The sequence below is a fragment of the Chiloscyllium plagiosum genome, chromosome 2 (genome assembly GCF_004010195.1).
Source record: "Chiloscyllium plagiosum isolate BGI_BamShark_2017 chromosome 2, ASM401019v2, whole genome shotgun sequence".
NCBI lineage: Eukaryota > Metazoa > Chordata > Chondrichthyes > Orectolobiformes > Hemiscylliidae > Chiloscyllium > Chiloscyllium plagiosum.
In genome coordinates this window covers 108,257,879-108,275,775 of record NC_057711.1, presented here as the reverse complement: position 1 = coordinate 108,275,775, position 17,897 = coordinate 108,257,879, and the positions used below count along the sequence as shown (strand labels likewise).

Below are 17,897 nucleotides of genomic sequence, written 5' to 3'. Positions count from 1 at the left end.
TAAGCCACATCCTTTCGACACAATATGGCACCTGGGACAAACTTTTTAACAGTACCCAAATTAACTTATGTTAAAAATGAGGCAAAATGATCCAGGTTTAACCAGTGCAACCAAATGATTCTGAATGCTACAGAACAGGATACACTTTTGCAACAATGGTTCCTCACCTGGAAGGTTATTGCTCTTTATTGGACTCAAATGGAGAGATACCAAATAAACTACAGGTTGTTCACCAGGCAGAGGTGGTAAAAAGCCAAAGGGGAAGGTCAACTCAAATTCTGGATGCTCCCCACCAGAGAATACAGATTACAGAACATCCTAGGCCGAGGTAATGAGGAGGTTATCATTCTGTAGTCACAGTTAGAGGATTGTGCATGGCCTAGAGAGAACTAGTTTGTAAAAAAAAGGGAAATGAGAGAAAATATAAACCTAAAAACAAAAATACACACAAGCATTTGAAAATGGCCCTATAACCCTACAAGACCTTAGCACCTTCTAACTTTCAAACTTTACCATTACATTCAGCTGCTTGAGTAATAAACTCTTGAACTCCTTCCTAACTCTCTTTAACCTCTTTGTTTCTCTAACTTTTTCCTCTTTGACAAAAACAATGTTTTTGCACAATTCTCCTGACATCTCATTAATTGACTCATTTTCCAATGTTGCCTGTTTGAATTCTTGGGAGTTCCTACATCTTGGGATCTTTTTAACACGAGGCATTATGCAAATACAACATGCTATTGATATTGATAAACACAGGTAATGACTTGGGGTAGAATGCTGATTAAATAGGAAGGAAGAATTATCGAGCGGAATACCTGAAGTAGAATTGCTGAATTTCTTTAGTGCTTCAAACAGGTTGTGAAAGGCTCCCATGTTGCCATCTGTTTGGCTGTACAGAAGAATCTTCTTGGCATCATAAAACAGGCGAGAGATTCTGAAACAAATGGGAATGACAGAGTCAGAAAGAATGACACAAAAACAAAAGTCTATTTGCTGGAGTGGTGCTTGCTTTCCACAATGAAGGCACTGGTTACATCACTGACAGACTTTGACCAAGTCAAGGCAGGCATTCCAACTAGAACTTGGTTTACCTCATACATCCAAATATTTCTACATGAAAGCAGAAGACATACGGAAAGAAACCTGATGGACCCTAAATTCAAATCTGCTCTTTGAGCTAGTCCAGGTCACAACCACAATGTAGTCATTTTGACCACATTGTCTCATTTAAAACCAATCTCTGAATAAGAAGATCCAGCACATAGTACTTAATAGGTACAGGATTGCATCATGCCTGCTGATCCCAGAAGTGAACCTTGGGATGGCAGGGGGATTGGGCTGGTTAGAAAGCTCACTTTTGATCACTGAGAACTTCTGTTGTATTAAACATGATTATGCCCTCCAGCCCTAACTTTGCACACCCCCTTACCTCCTGCAAGTCATTCCCCATGCCTTTTTACTCGGTATGTATAATGTACAGAAGTAATGAGCCTTGTAATAACAATGGCAAGTATTAAAATATTGGGAACAACAACAAAACAATTCAGAAATGTTCATTGTAAGATATTGTTGGACCTACAACAATATTACCAGAGGACAATCATAATATCAATAATAAGAGCTCGAGCTATTTCACACTTCTTAATCCAATCCAAATAAACATTCAATCATTGATAAAAGTGATCACAGAAAAGTAACTTATAGTGAACATTATTAGAGCTTAAAAATGAGTTGCTGGAAAAGCGCAGCAGGTCAGGCTGCATCAAAGGAACAGGAGAATCGATGTTTGAGGCATAAGCCCTTCCTGAAGAAGGGCTTATGCCCGAAACGTTGATGCTCCTGTTCCTTTGATGCTGCCTGACCTGCTACGCTTTTCCAGCAACACATTTTTAAGCTCTGATCTCCAGCATGTGCAGTCCTCACTTTCTCCTAATGAACATTATTACCCAGATTTCCAACCAACTATCTGCTGGACCTGTTCCCAAATGTCCTCATTATGAATGTTTGGCTGAATTCCAAGTCTCCAAGACAACTGAATTGGTTCAGCAGTGTTTCTGCTTTGACAACTATTTAGTTTATTTTGCTTGCTTGGCATCTTTATGTGGCTGCAATAAGCCATTTCTTCTGCAGCCATACTTGGTAATTTCTGAATATTGTAGAATCAGATCCCATCCACCATTTCTAAATGGCTCCAAAGTCAGACCAATTCCATGAAACACTCTGATCAAGTGACAAAAAGAGATTGCATAACAATAGCAGGCATCTATAAACTGCTACCAAATTAACACATTTTGGGAAGAGTGAAAATATTTAGAGCAGCAGAATAGCACTAGTTTCTCTAACACATCTCCCACCTTCACCTTCTCACCCTATTCCACATTCTCCACTTTTTACTCAAATCTCCATATCACAATGTACAGTTTCCAAAAACATATTTGCACAATTCTGTTTTTTGTAATTAACTAAGTTACTGCTTTAGGAAGGCAACTGTACAGGACAACGTAACTTGATTTATGGGGATACTGAGTTATGCAGTATCCCCATTACTCAACTGAGACATGTTGCTATTCCTAATCTAATCCAATTTAGAATATCCATATTCTTCATAAGATTAGTTTAACTGTAAAATGACAAGTGACCTTTACAAAACACACAATAAAATTATATATCATCATTAAGCCTGTGATCAAGTGTCATGTTCATCTAAGTTCCCCCTGTATTGCCAAACAAGCTTTCCAACGAGCCACAGAAGTGCACCTACTGCAAGAGCTCTTTCAGGGCAGCTATTCGTCTTCGGCAGCGGTATTAGTTTTAATGCATATTTATTAAAAAGAAAAGCTGCTGATTACACAAAAACATTAAATGCTCAGGCCTTTGGCTTTCGATGGGGTACACTAAATACTATGCACTATAACCACAAGCAACTCAATGAACTAATACAATCATTGACTCACATCGATTTATCAAAATTTCCAACCACTCCTGGGGATTCACCTGGTGTTGGGTAGCGGAAACAGGGGTTGTTTGCATTACAAATAATTCCTTGAATCCACGGCAGAGTCCCAGCAGATGGCATTGCCTTGTTTGGGAAGTGGCCTGAAGAAGATAAAAGAAAAAAGAAATTGCAGTCACTTATTTACTTTGAGCAGAATTCATGTGAACGTAAATTCATTTGATTCCATTAATATTAACAGGACAAGCATGCTTTTGCCTACATTCCATCCTAAGACAGTACCCCACTATATGATCCTGGTGTTCAATGGTAAGTGTAGAGTGCAAAAGAAGCAAAGGTAAATTTGGACCTCAGGTTCCCAAAGATCTCCATGACTGGAGGCTTTTTTATCCTCATGTGTGGGTCTGTGATGGACCATTTGGCAGAAGATAATTGCTGAGATTAGTCAACAATTCTGCAATCGCTGAATTTTGCTACAATAATATTGTAGAAGATGAACTAAATGGACATTGATCCTTTTGTGCAAAAATTCCCAGGACACTATTTCCAGTTTAACTTCAAAGCAGTTGCAACTCATTTCAACTCATTCTACTTGTCTGACCACAATCTATTAGGCATCACCAGCTTTCATACCACTGATCTTCCTCCAATGACTCTCACATTCCCATTACTTTCCCTGTTACTTCTATAGATTTGCAAAATGTTAACTTGGATTACTCATTACACCAACATAGAAGGAGGCTTTTCATGCCATGATGTTGTGTCAGCTGAGTGAGGGAGAGGAAGTGAAAACAACAAAACAAACATATTATATGTAAGATATTCAGATAAAGCTATGGAATAAGAAACTATTAATAAATCAAATAGCTAACAGAGCAACTGATCTTGAATTGATCTATCCCCTTTATGATGAGATCGATCACAAATTTTAACACTAAAGCCGGTGGAGGATAGGACTAGAAAAAGTAGGACCTTACAAAGCATTCTGGCACGTCTGTCCCATTGTTTCCTTCATCTTCAGTTGATTGTATGCTCCCATTTTTTACACAGCCTGTTAAAGGTCCTGCACACGTAAGAAATCCTTTGGGTTTGTTTGTTGAATAGAGTCAAACTCCAAAATTTGTTTATTTTCTTCACATGCTATTGTACAGAACCAGACTGCAATTGCGACTATATAAAAATAATATATCGATATAAAAGATTTCTAAAGATTTGTGCATGGGATATGGACATTGCTAGCTAAGCCAGCATTTATTGCTCATCACTAATTGCCTGGAAGGTAGTAAAAGATTACCCACATTGCTGTGGCTCTGGAGTTACCTACAGGATGGCAGATTTCCTTCCCTAAAGAACATTAGTGAATCAGATGTTTTAAAAAAAAAATTGTCAGTGGTCACATGGTCACATGGTCAACATTGAGCCATTTTTAAAATCCAAGGTTTATGTTGAATAAAAACTTCACCATTTAGCATGGTGGGATTCAAACCCACGTTCCCATTGACACTTTCCTACAGTTCTAGATAGTTCTTCCAGTGGCATTACCACTATGCCAGGGCCTCCTTCTAATTGATATGTCTCTTAAATGATCCTTGAACAGAACTAGCTATTTTCCTAGTGCACCACATTTGCATTTACTGCATGGCCATGTATCCATGCAGCTTAGCAGTCTTGTCATCTTTGTCCCTTTTCATTTCCAGACCAACCAGTTAGGTGCTCCATTTTGATCAGTACTCTTTCATTTGTTGTGGACTACATGTCCAACTAATGCAGATAAATCTGCAGTGAGGGACAGGGCAAACTGTTTTACTCCTTATTGGTTCAGGGGATTACTTTCACAAATGTTGTAATGTTAAAACACAGACCAATAATCACAGTGCCAAGAACAGTACTGTGATAATAATCAGAGCATCTGAAGCTTTGGTCTAAGAATAAGTGTTGACCAACGACACAACAATAATCATCCATCTGCTTTGCTCTGAAATAGCACATTTGCATCCTTTATGTCCAAATAAGATTCAGGCAGAGGTTTAGTTTAACACTTCATCTAAAAGATGACACCTCTGAAGGTGCAGTATTTCTTTAGTGCTATGTTGGATCATCAGTCTAGATGTTATGCTCAAGTCCCTGGAATGGAACCTGAATCTACAACCTTCTGTCAAAATCATGCCATGGGATTGTTTATATATATAACTGAGTGAGCAACCAGAACACCAATTTATCATCTTATCCAAAATAAAACAGCTCCTGTGACAGTGTGACCTAGAGTCAATACTGTCTATAATGAAGTCCCAAGTTAGACTTCACGTTCAAGTCCCTGGAAAAGTTGTTTAACCCATAGCTCTCTAACTCAAAGCTGAAGGCTGTGTGACCAACTGAGTCATGGTTGAATAAGTTGGTTTTTCGGAAGAAGTGGTAACAAAAGAAAATTGCAGAAGAACGGAGACAGGATCCAATGCTTCTGCTAAAATGAAACAAAGAATTTCAGATGCTGAAGGTTTGAAACAAAAACAGAAATTGCTGGAAAATCTCAGCAACTCTTGTGGAGAGAAAGCAGAGTCAGCATTTCAAGTCCAATGACTCTTCTTCAAAGATGAAGCAGTCTGCAACCCCACTCAAGAACATTTTTTTCTCCTGCTACAGCACTCTCCTGGGTTCCCTGACACAATTAATTCTTAATGCTGGCTAAGTCATTAGTGTACAAACAATGACACACAACTACACACATTTTATTCTTGTGCGGTCCACTGTCAAATTTCAACAAGCTCATATGCATCAAGAGCCAATGATTTCCGTATGGGCCTCAGATGAAAAGCAACTGAAAAGAATGAAAGTAGATCAAGGTTGTTCAATGGTTCATTGTGATGCACTACCTCACAGTAACCAAATGTAAAACTCTTGATTACTCCTCATTGCCGATTTTAGCTTAATAAATGGGCTAAAAGTTTGTTGCTAAAAACTGCACTCCACAACTAAATGCTGCATCAGCAAGCTTTGTTTTGGAGGCTGGGCAGTGAGGAAGGTGAAGCAACTAAATTTAATGACATAGTTTTGTGTTTGTACATTGCAAAGTCCCATGCGAATGCCACAAGTAAACCAGCTAGATCCTGTACAACGAGGACCGATCCTTCCTCCCTGCTCCCGGCTACCTCCGTAACTACCAAGAGCCTTGTTCAATCCAAAGCTTGACTTGATGGCACTGCTGGTGCCTGAGATGCTTGTCTCATGAGCTGGCGACAAGATTATGATGCCAAGTTGAATTAAAGTTATTATTACAGAGATGAGTGGGACAATAGAAGAACCCTTTGGAACCCCCAAAAAGAATAGGCCATGGAAACAATCCACCATTTTAGCATGAAATTATTCCCCTGTGGTGCAAATTCTCCTCAGGAAAATTTACTAATAAAGTGTACCGTATAAGACATAAGATCATAAGATGATCATAAAATGTAGGAGCAAAAATAGACCATTTGGCCCATCAAGTCCACCCCACCATTCAATGAGATCATGGCTGATCTGATAAATCTGATACCCTTATCAGCATAGCCCTTGATTTCCTTACTAATTAAAAACCTATCTATCTCAGCCTTGAATACACTTAGTGACCCAGCCTCAACAGCCTGCTGCAGTAAAGAATTTCACAGACTCACCACTTTCTGAGACAGAAAAAATACTCCTCCACATCTCTGCCTTAAAGGGGATGACACTTTACTCAGGTTATGGCCTGTGTTCCTAGACATTCCCTCAAGGGAGAAACAACCTGTCTGCATCTCCCCTATCGAACACCATACGAATCACATATATTTCAATAAGGATTTGTCTCATTCTTCTAAACTTTACAGGCCCAATCTACATTACCTCTCCTCATAAGAAAATCCCTCCATACCTGGGATCAAATTAATGAACCATCTCTGTACTGCCTCCAATACCACTGTTTCATGAGATAATGGGGCTAAAACTGTTCACAGTAAACCAGCTGTGGTCTGACTAGTGCCTTGTATAGATTTTGCAAAACGCCTCACATTATACGTAACCATATCCAAACAGCCCAATCCCCGATTGGCTCTCAATATGTCACTCCATGAAATTATTCTGAATATACTTTATGAATTTTTCCTCATGATTACTTCTGCCAAATTGACTTTCCCAATCTACTTGAACATTAAAATCACCCAAAATTCATACACTGTTTTTTAAAAATTATGTACCCTTATTACCTCCTATTTATTTGCTGTCCTACAGAACAGTTCCCATTAGGGATTCTATAGACTGCTACCACTGGTATCTTCTTCCCCTTGTGTTATTTCTTACTCCAACAAATGGACTCTACAGCATCCAATATATATTACCACAGTAAATTGATAGTGAAATCACAAAACATTCACCTCAGCTAAAATGACCATGATAGAGGGTGAAGACAAGGAGGTGGGAAATGATAGAAGGTGTTATTTACTTCTTGAATAGGATAGCTATGTTTACCCACCAACAGATTTAAATCCCATTAAGGGTTTGATTACTTCTGTCTGACCTTAACTAAACTGGAGAATTATCAGGTCAGCTACAGCTAGTAATTACATAATAATAAGATATATTGTCAGTCACACAAGGATTTTCAGAAGAAAATTGTTCATTTGGACAGAATCCGACACATGAAATTATAATTACACGAGATGTTAAGTGCCTGCACAGTCCTTTATGGAACAATTAGAGATCAAAGCTGCCAGAAATCTGGTGGCCAGGTTCATTCTGACCCAATTCAAGGTTCATTGAAACTGTGCAGGATTAGACTTTACACAGCAGATCAAACACCGCAAAATGGCTGGGTTAGGATGCATGCCTCCTAGTGTGATATCACATGTTGTGTCCCACATCCCCTTTTACTTATTTGTTCACGGGATGTGGACGTCATTAGCTAGGCCAGCACATATTGTCAATTCTTAGTTGCCCAGGGCAGGGAGTTAAGATACAACCACATTGCCTTGGGTCATGACTTAAATGTAGGCCAGATAAGGTTTTACAAACCAATGTTGGTTACATTGTTATCATTAGGCTAGTTTTTAATTTCCAGGTCTTTTCGTGAATCTGCCATGATGGGACTTGAACCAGTGTCTCTATAAGAATAGCCTCTAAATTACTAGATCAGTGGCATTACAACTATGGCACCCCTCTCCCTCTCCATATAGGTATTTCTACCTGAAGAACAGTGACAACAGCAGGATGCACAACCTATGCTATTGTCTCCTTACAGGAAAGTAGCTACCATCAAATTATAATTTCAAATTTGTTTTCCTTTTCGTTATATGCCAACCAAAAAGGTTTTCTTTTTGAAATGTTTAAAACTAAGTGAATAAAGAGATTTACTGAAGGTTGCCTTAACTAGACTTTATAAAGTGAAATGATAATTTGGTAATACTTAGCAAAAACCAGTAGTTACAACTCAAAATTACTTTTCTATTGTTATCCGTGTCAGAAGCTGAAAGAGATTTCCCTTTGCACATGTAGCAACAACATTGTGTCTGTCCACAACCATTGGATTTCACAGAGAGGGAACAATACAAGACAGAAACTGCTCAATAATAATCCCATTAGGTGGCATTAGAGGAATTATGGCTTCTGTGCTATTTCTTGAAAGTAGAAGATTTAATGATATTGAAAATTGCATGACTGGAGCACAAGCAAACAAGCTCTTCACATACAGTATAGGTTTAAAATGGTTAAACAGCCAAGGCAGTAGAGTGAGATCAATACTTACACTCATGCTGCTCATATGGAGGGTAAGACAATCGCACAGAGATCAATATGAAGAACAGAAAAAGAGGCCACGCCACCTCTATCAACAACTGAAACTGAAAAAAAAGAGACAAACATTACAACCATAGAAGTTTCTTCAAAAACCCTTGTGAAGCATTTTCATTATAATTTCTTAACACATTTACTTGAAGAATGTTGACATATTTTCCCTCCTTTCTAACAGGAGCTATTTTCCCAAATATCAATTTCTGAAGGGAACAACCTTTACTCACAGATCATTCAAGGGAGGCAACAGTTCACAAAGTATTTTGTCCAAGCACTCAGACTTTCCGCGAGCTTGAACAACTGGGAACTTGCAATGTCAACACAACAGACTCCAATCATGCTTCCTCCTAATGTTCATGCACACACATTTCCAACTGGTTTCCTCAGGGATTGTCACTCTCACACTTCACTTGAGGGTTTAGAGTCCAATTTTAGTGCCTCAATCCTGCTCAAACAGACCAGAATCAAAAGGGCAGCACAGTTTGTCTTGGAGTGACATTGAGTAATACATCATCCATGTTGAAAGCATTTCTAACTTACTCATCAATCATAATGTCTCACAAGTAAAGCAGAGTTTTAATTCGGGTTTAATATATAATCACACTTTTACAAATGAACTTCACTTGAGGTAGTCATTTTGAGAATGCTTCAATATCACACAGTGATCTTACTTCTAAAAATAGCATTCACTCTTAATATGATGCATGGATCATTGAACTGTTCATTAATTCCAACATTGTGTGTTTTTTTAAATTTATTGTGGACATCACTGGTCATTTAATGCTGATCCCTAATAATCCTTTGGAAGGTGTTGGTGAACCATCTTCCTGAACCACCTCAATCAATGTGGTGCTGGGAGACCCATAATGCCAACGGAGAGGGAGTTCCAGACTCAAGTGACATTAAAGAAATGGTGATATATTTCCGACTCGAGGATGATGTGTGGCTTGGAGGGGAACTAACAGGCAGTGCTGCTCCTAAGTATGCTCTTGAACTAAGAAATGGAAGTTATGGGTTTGGAAGATGCTGTCACAGGAGCCTTGGTTAGTTATTACAGTGCATAGATTCATAGAATGTTAGAGTACAGAAGGAAGCCAAGTGGCTCATTGTGTCTGTACTGGATCCTTAAAAAGCTACTTGTCTGGTCTAATCCTCTAAAACTCCATTTTCAAACATATATATCCAGCTTTCTTTTAAAAGCTCCCATGGAATCCCCCTCCACCACTCTTCCAAGCAACATATTCCAAATCTTAACACCGCTCCGAGTATAGAGGTTTCTCCTCATCTCACTCCTAGCTCTCTTGCTGACAACCTTGTAATTATGAGCCCTAGGTACTAAGATACCAACTAGTGCACCTTGTAAATGTACACACTGCTGCCACTGTGCATCAGTGAAGGAAGGAGTGAATATTGAAAGCTTTGGATGGCGTGCCAAACAAGCAGGCTACTTTAAGCTGTATGATGTCTCGCATCTTGAATATTGTTGGGGCTGCACTAACCCAGGCAAGCAGGGAGTACTCCATCATATTTCTGGCTTGCATCTTGTAAACAGTAGACAAGCTTTGAAGTAATAGAAGGTGACCTTTTCACCACAAAATACCCAAATTCCCCCATGCCACAGTATGTATGTTGACAGGTCTTGTTCAACTTTTGGTCAGTGGTAACCCCAGGATGCTGATAATGGTGTAGTCAGAAATGGCATTGTCAGTGAATGTCATTAGATAATGGCTGGAGTTTCCCTTGTTGAATATCACCATTGCCTACAGTTGTATGGCATGAATGCTACTTGCCACTTGTCAGACTATGTCCTAATGTTGTCCGGTCCTTTTGCATTTGGACACAGTAGGCTTCAACGTCTGAAGTGTCAGAAGTGGTGCTGAACATTGCGCAATCATCAGCAAACATGCCCACCTCTGACTTTATCATGTTGGGAAGGTGATTGATCAAGCAGATAAAGATGGTTCAGTCCAAGATGTAAATATCAATTCATATCAAGATGCAATATGTATTATTATGTACATAGGCCACACTGAGAGGGTCAGTGGATTCAGATAACTGGATAGTGGGCTCAATGAGATTTTGATAAATTGTATCCCTTTGTATTGCTGAATGTGATGAAAATGTAATATGGCAGGTCTTTGGAATAATTAAAGCAAATGACAAGGAAAATTTTTGAAATCTGCTACTTCCCCATTTTAGAAAATAAAAATCAAATAATGAATTGGGTGTGAACAGAACAGGATTCTAATAAACCACAAGCTATTACCTCATCTCTGATATAAAACAGGAAAATGTTATGCAATAACAATGTAATAATCCACCTGCTCACAATTATATCAAGAATAATGATCCATGAATCAAATATATTGATTGCACTATTTTTCAACTGATATTGCCTTTAAGAAGTTTTATTTTTACAAACACAAGCCACTAGGTGACAAAGACAAGAAGCATCAACAATATATTGAACAGTTGTCCATTGTGATGCCATGTTACTCCAGCCCTTACTCATTGCCTGAAGTGAAAGATGTGCTCCCTTAAAATAATTATATACAATTATAAAATTAAATGCATTAGACCCAGCATTCTTCTCCAACATCAATCTGTGTCTTGTACATAATTCTATTAAACACTAAGTGAAGTAGTATTTTTTGTAACATTTAGCAAATCTGATTGAACATTCAAATCTCCTTTGAATTCCTCCCTACATAGAATGAAATTTCATCTCTAAACATAAATCTGATTCCAACTGATGGACTGTAACTTGTTCTTTCCCTAAAGTAGCAAACAAAAACATCCAAAGTTATAATATAATATTCTATTCATCAGAAACAGTCAGACCGTAACTCAAAGGCCATTTGACAGTTGATTGGTCAAGTCTGAGGCATTTACTGCTACAAGGAAAATAGATCGCTTTTAACTTTATGTTCTGAATTGAATGCAAGGTGAGAACTCCATAAAGGTCACTTGGGTTACCAGTGGTTTAATTTAATTTCTAGTTGTTTGACCTGCTGCTTATCCTGTTTGCGTGATGGCATAAATTAATGTTGGGCCATAGATGTCAGCCTTAAAGGTGCTCCTATCTTAGTAACAGTTCTGATTGTGCATGTTGCAACATGGTAACTTGGATTTTGTCTGCCATCAACCCCCTTCACAATAATCCAGAAAGAAAAGTTACTGGGAGCTCAATCCATGCATGCAATGGCCTTGATTCTGTGGTTAGCAGTGAACAAATGATACTCATCATTTATTTCATTTATACCCAGCCAGAGATCTTCTGTGGGTTTTTGACTGTGACTTGCAGTAAATACAGTTAGAAAAAAACATTACAGATTCATCAGGGGACCTGAAATCTGTTTAAAGAGGACAGGCAAAGCTATTTCATCTTCAGGAATCAGGTTGATGGGTCCACATTGATTCAAGCTACAACTAAACGAAGTGTAAATTTGAATATCACATTGGCTATGTTTGCTGACACTGCAACATGTGTGTTGTGTGCTGCTTCAAATCACACTTGTGCAGATTTCAGGGTTTATGTTGAGAGGCGGGTAACAGATCTAGATGGGTGGGGGAGGGGGAAGAGAAATCGGGACTGGGGAGGATGAATGGATTGGAGCAGATGAGAGAAGGTTGGGGAGATCTGGATCTGGGAGAGAACCAGAGAGAAGAATGGGGGAGCGAGTTCGGGGGAGGGGGAATGCAGCTGAAGAATCTGAAGAAACTGATTCAAAATGCTTAAAAGTAAATTTTCACTGCCAGAGAGGTTGTTTGAAAGTAGCTATGATTTATCACATCATTAAAAAAATCACTTACATTCAAATGGACCAGGCATAAATAGTTCTGGCATGTTTAGTAGGTACTTGTAATGTCAGCACTGCAAATTCACACTCTTAGTATATTTGAATGCCAAATCTCTCAATGCAATGTTGTTACAGTGAGACTTCCAAAGGAGCAGACAACTCTTGACAGCACCCTCCAACTTTCAATTTCAGTGTGCATCCACAAACATTGGGAAGTTGCTGTCCAGTTTACTCCTTATAAACAGTAAGTGCTGACTTTCACACTTTCTGGACTGATTTGTATGAGCGCACCATTTCAGTTGACTTGTTCCTTGGGAGACTTATTGTAAAAGGAAAAGGGGAAGGCAATGTAAATTGACCAGATTCAGTCAACAGCAATGTACAATCTGGGACAAAGGTTATTGTCAAGATTTTTCATGAATAATAAAAGATCTTTTCTTCTTTTACAGTGTTATAAAACTTAAGATTTGATGCAAGATACGCAGAAGCTTATTTGGTGAACCACAGAAATGCTTTGATTCTGACTCTTATGAGGGGGTTACCCAAAGCAATATATTCATTAAACACATAGAAATGTTCCCTAGTTGAATTGGAGTTTTTGGGTCTTAACACAAAGTGACAAAAACTTCACAGTGAGAAGTTTGAATACCAATATGGCAAGCTGGTACCAAACTGGCGGTGATCTTTGCATCCTCATTGTCAACTGGAGTAGTACCAGATGATTGAAGGGTAGCAAATGTTATTCCTTTGTTCAAGAAAGGGAATAAGGATAATCTTGGGAACTATGGGCCAATCAGTCTTACATCTGTGGTGGGCAAATTATTGGAGAGGATTTTGAGAGACAGTATTTATGATTATTTGGAAAACCATAGCTTGATTAGAGATAGTCAGCATGACTTTGTGAGGGGCAGGTCATGCCTCACAATCTTTGAGTTTATCAAATTCTTTGAGGATGTGACAAAACACACACATTGATGAAGATATAGCAGTGGATGTGGTGTACATGGATTTTAACAAGGCATTTGATAAGGTTCATTCAGAGAGTAAGGAGACATGGGATACAGGGAAATTTGGCTGTCTGGATACAGAATTGCCTGGCCCATAGAAGACAGAAGGTGGTAGTAGATGGAAAGTAGTTAGCCTTGTGCTCAGTGGCCAGTTGTGTTCCACAGGGATTGGTTCTGGGGCCTCTGCTCTTTGTGATTTTTATAAATGACTTGGATGGGGAAGTGGAAGGGTGGGTTAGTAAGTTTGCGGATGACACAAAGGTTGGTGGAGTGGTTGATAGTGTGGAGGGCTGTTGTAGGTTGCAACAGGACATTGACAGGATGCAGAGCTGGGCTGAGAAATGGCAGATGGAGTTCAACCTGAAAAAGTGTGAAGTGATTCATTTTGGAAGGTCGAAATTAAATGCTGAATATAAGGTTAAAAGCAGGATTCAGTGTGGAGCAACAGAGGTCCATGTCCGTAGATCCTTCAAAGGTGCCACCCAATTGATAGAGTTGTTAAGAAGATGTATGGTGTGTCGGCTTTCATTAGCAGGGGGATTGATTTTAAGAGCCACGAGATTATGCTGCAGCTCTACAGAGCCCTGGTTGAACCACACTTGGAATATTGTGTTCAGTTCTGTTCGCCTCATTATAGGAAGGATGTGGAAGCTTTCAAGAGGGTGCAGAGGAGATTTACCAGGATGCTGCCTGGACTGGAGGGCACGTCTTATGAAGTAAGGTTGAGGGGGCTCGGGCTTTTCTCATTGGAGCGAAGAAGGATTAGAGCTGCCTTGATAGAGGTGTACAAGATGATGGAAGTCATAGATAGAGTGAATAGCCAGAGACTTTTTCTCAGGGTGGAAGTGGCTATCCTGAGGGGGCATCATTACAAGGTGGTTAGGGGAAGGTTTAGGGGAGATGTCAGAGGTAGTTTCTTTACACATAGAGTGGTGGGTGAGTGGAATGCACTGCCAGCAATGGTAGTAGAGTCAGATACATTAGGGGCATTCAAGCGGCTCTTGAATAGGCATATGGAAGATAGTACAATGAAGGGTATTGTAGGTTAATTTGATCTTAGTATAGGATAAAAGTTCAGCATAACGTTGAGGGCCGAAGGGCCTGTACTGTTCTGTTCTATGTTTATGTTAAAACATTGACTTAATTTACTGGGAAGACAGTAATTGCATTCAATAATAGGTAAAAGGTACTTTGCAGCATTACAAATTACTTGTATTCGTATTTAGAAAAATAATGTTCCCTGGACTTTATACAAAAAGAAAGTGTATCTCAGTGGGTCACCCAGCATTAAGATTACCTGGTTATAGTGCATCAAATTCTTTGTGTGAGCTTTTAATGTACACAATTCACAGTGGCAAACACTACATGCATATACCCCACGCAAAGAGTTATCATACCCAGGTATTATATTACACAATCCAATTAGGTTTTTCTGTCTTTTGTTGTAGGGCATTGGGAGTAGGGCTAACTTAATGAAAATAATATACTCCTTACAGCAGAGGGGATGAAGGTTTAATAAAATCACAAAGGGTTTTAATAGAATAATTAAAAAAATACTGTCAATGGCCTGAGAGTAGGCACTCAGAGGTCACAGATTTCAGATGATAGCCAAGCAACAAGATGAGGAGTTTTAAAATTATCAAATTGTTATTGTCCTGAAAAGAAAAGAATAGGGTTGTTAATGGCATGGGCTCCACCTGCATGGTGTTAATTTTGGATTCTCTCTTCTGGGGAAAATAGATGTTGATCACATGGGGAAAGGCTGCTGGTCACAGCACAGTCTGGAATGAGATACACTTTGCTTTCGTTAAGGCTATAACTAATATTTTCACAGAATCAGTGCCATAAAGTGTGTCGGAAGAACGGAAAGCATGGAGGAGGATACAGGAAAGGGTGGGAAGGAAGGCAATTTGACGCTGCAAATAGCTTCAAAGGAGCAAGAAGAAAAATGTAAACAGATAACAAAGGCAAGTCACAATTTTCTTTCAGTTTTGCAATTCAGAAAGTCAGAACTTTGCATGGAAATTACTGTTTGAATATTGAAGGGGCTGCTTGGTTTACATTTCATGGGAGAGCAGCTTGAGAGAGCATTCCTGCTATTGAATCTAGTATGGGAATTGGGAACAAGGACATTTCAGTGACAGGGCACAAATGCTTGAGTTTCAAGAACTGCAATAGGACAACTTTGCTTTGCCAGTCAGCTCTTAATAAACTGATTGGCGTGCCACCAGGTGATTTAACTCAGTAGGGGTGGGTGGGCATGTTAGTCACACTCTAACCTGCATTCCCCAATCTTACTCCATACGGACCATAAAGTGAGGAGAATCATTGCTCACCAACTATATTCAAGACAAATTAGCAATATCAATAATTCACCCACAGTGTTGGCTTCAGGAGGAAAAATGTGACGGAATTCATTGGAATGTAATGAATGGTAACTGGGGTTTAGAGTTACTGCCTATTGTTGGCACACAGTGGAAGGATTTGGCTTGACTTTGTCATTTCATTCCTCACCTGAAGAGAATGCTGATGATAGTTTGTATTCCTGATTGTAACAGGAATAAAACCCAGTTCAGCACACCCAGCATTCATGAAAGTCTGTGATCTCTTTCTGGATTTTCACAAAGAAGCATTACTGCACTCCTCAGTGAGCTGTTTTTGGGGTATTGCAAGAAAGAATGGAAATAGTTTCAATAATAAGAATAAGAATGTTTCTTTCACTAATACTAACCCTCTAAGGGTCAGTTAGCTCAGCTGGCTAGACAGCTGGTGAGTGATGCCAGCACTGTAGGTTGGGTTCCTGCATTGGCTGAGGTTACCATGAAGGACTCTCCTTCACAACCTCTCCTCTGGCCTGAAGTGTGGTGACCCTCAAGTTAAACCACTACCAGTTGTCTGTCCCTGATGAAAGAGCAGCCCTATGATCTGGTAATGGTGGCTTTTAATTCTTGAAGAAATTCAAATCCATTTTCTCAGGGGTGACATTTAAAATGGTCAGATATGTTAAATGGGTGGTCAAAGATCAGGAAAATCTGCCAAGGTATCTAATGGTGCTGGACACACTGCCTTTTTATGTACCAAGGCCAACCTTGCCCATGATCCTTTTCAGGTTCCAAATTGCCTCAGAGTGACAGACTATCATGCAAGGGGTTCCAGAAGTTCAGCACAGGCAGTAAGCCTTGGCTCAGGTGGCCATAACCACTGATAAAACTCAAATTAATGACCTTTCGTCGGATCAGAAATTTTGGGAATCTTCCAAACCCCAGAATGACATGGGTCATGGCAAGAGATTGGTGAACTTTGATGAGAAGTCCAGCAAGGAGCTTCTCAATATCTCCAAGACCCAATTTTTAACTAATTGTTGAACAGTGAGATATGACTCTTACTAGTGAGTGGCGAGAGGCATGTTAGCATCCAATAGCATTCATTCTCACCTGATTATTATTTAATCTCATCTCATTATTTTAGAGTATCCCATTCTCCCACCGGCTGGAAAGGAACTACATGGTGACAATCCTTACATGAAAGTCAAATTGGCTAACTGATCACTCCAGGTCACCACTTGGCTCTCCACCTTGGACACCCAACACCAACTTCTCGGTCACACCCCATGAGCAAAGACTGCATGCACCCATATCCTCAGATGTTGGCACTGGATATGTACCAGCCTCACCGCATCATCATAGCACATTTCAAATCCACTAACAGTACCATTCTATATTTGAATGCTGTACTTTGGGAGTGGACAGCACCTTTCATTGTAGAGATGTGGTCAGGATACTTTGTGCCTGCAACAGACATCCATCTCATACATTCAGCCAGGCTGCATCTCAGGAATGCTCACTCACTCTCTTAGCACTCACTCGCTCACTTTGTGCCTACTTCACAGCTCAAAGTATCCCTACTCTCAAAGCCTTTTCAATCCTCAGCCACACCTTAAATACTCACAGTACACTGTCTTGCCTTACTGTTGGTGTAGACACAAAGCGAGACAACATTTCATGGTTATCAGCAATCATCGGTCATAAAGTCAATCTCACACCTACAGAATGCAATTGCAAGCCTGCACCTTAAACACAGTAAATATCCTTCAACCAAATGCTACATCTTAAAATCAAAGGGGAGTAGACCTCAGTTAATTCAAGTCAGTCTGGGAACCCCCATACAATCTCTCAAGGGCATCATTCACACACGGTTCAGGCGTTTGAGCATGGTCAATCATCCACAAGGTGTGGTCAGGGTCATTACAGTCCAGAGAATGGGCCATGATCAGTCCTGCAGAGCCAGTGCAAATAGTCAATTGATGACCTGTGTGAATTGTAGTCTGCGCAGTGTGTACGC

The 17,897-nt window shown here is 39.6% G+C and overlaps 1 protein-coding gene across 2 annotated transcripts in view; it reads right to left on the bottom strand.

Moving 5' to 3' along the window:
• LOC122562589 (phospholipid-transporting ATPase ABCA1-like) overlaps positions 1–8,799 on the bottom strand; it is a 115,951-nt gene extending 107,152 nt beyond the window's left edge. The window contains exons 1-3 of one of the 2 annotated variants that reach the window (XM_043715556.1): positions 8,706–8,799; positions 2,958–3,099; positions 819–937 (exon numbers count right to left, since the gene is read on the bottom strand). In XM_043715556.1, the coding sequence (XP_043571491.1) occupies positions 819–937; positions 2,958–3,079 (241 nt within the window). In that variant the 5' untranslated portion in view covers positions 3,080–3,099; positions 8,706–8,799. Of the gene's footprint in view, positions 1–818; positions 938–2,957; positions 3,100–8,705 lie in introns of those variants that run through there. The other variant, XM_043715567.1, reaches the window with a different exon arrangement.
• Between the last annotated feature and the right edge of the window lie 9,098 nt (positions 8,800–17,897).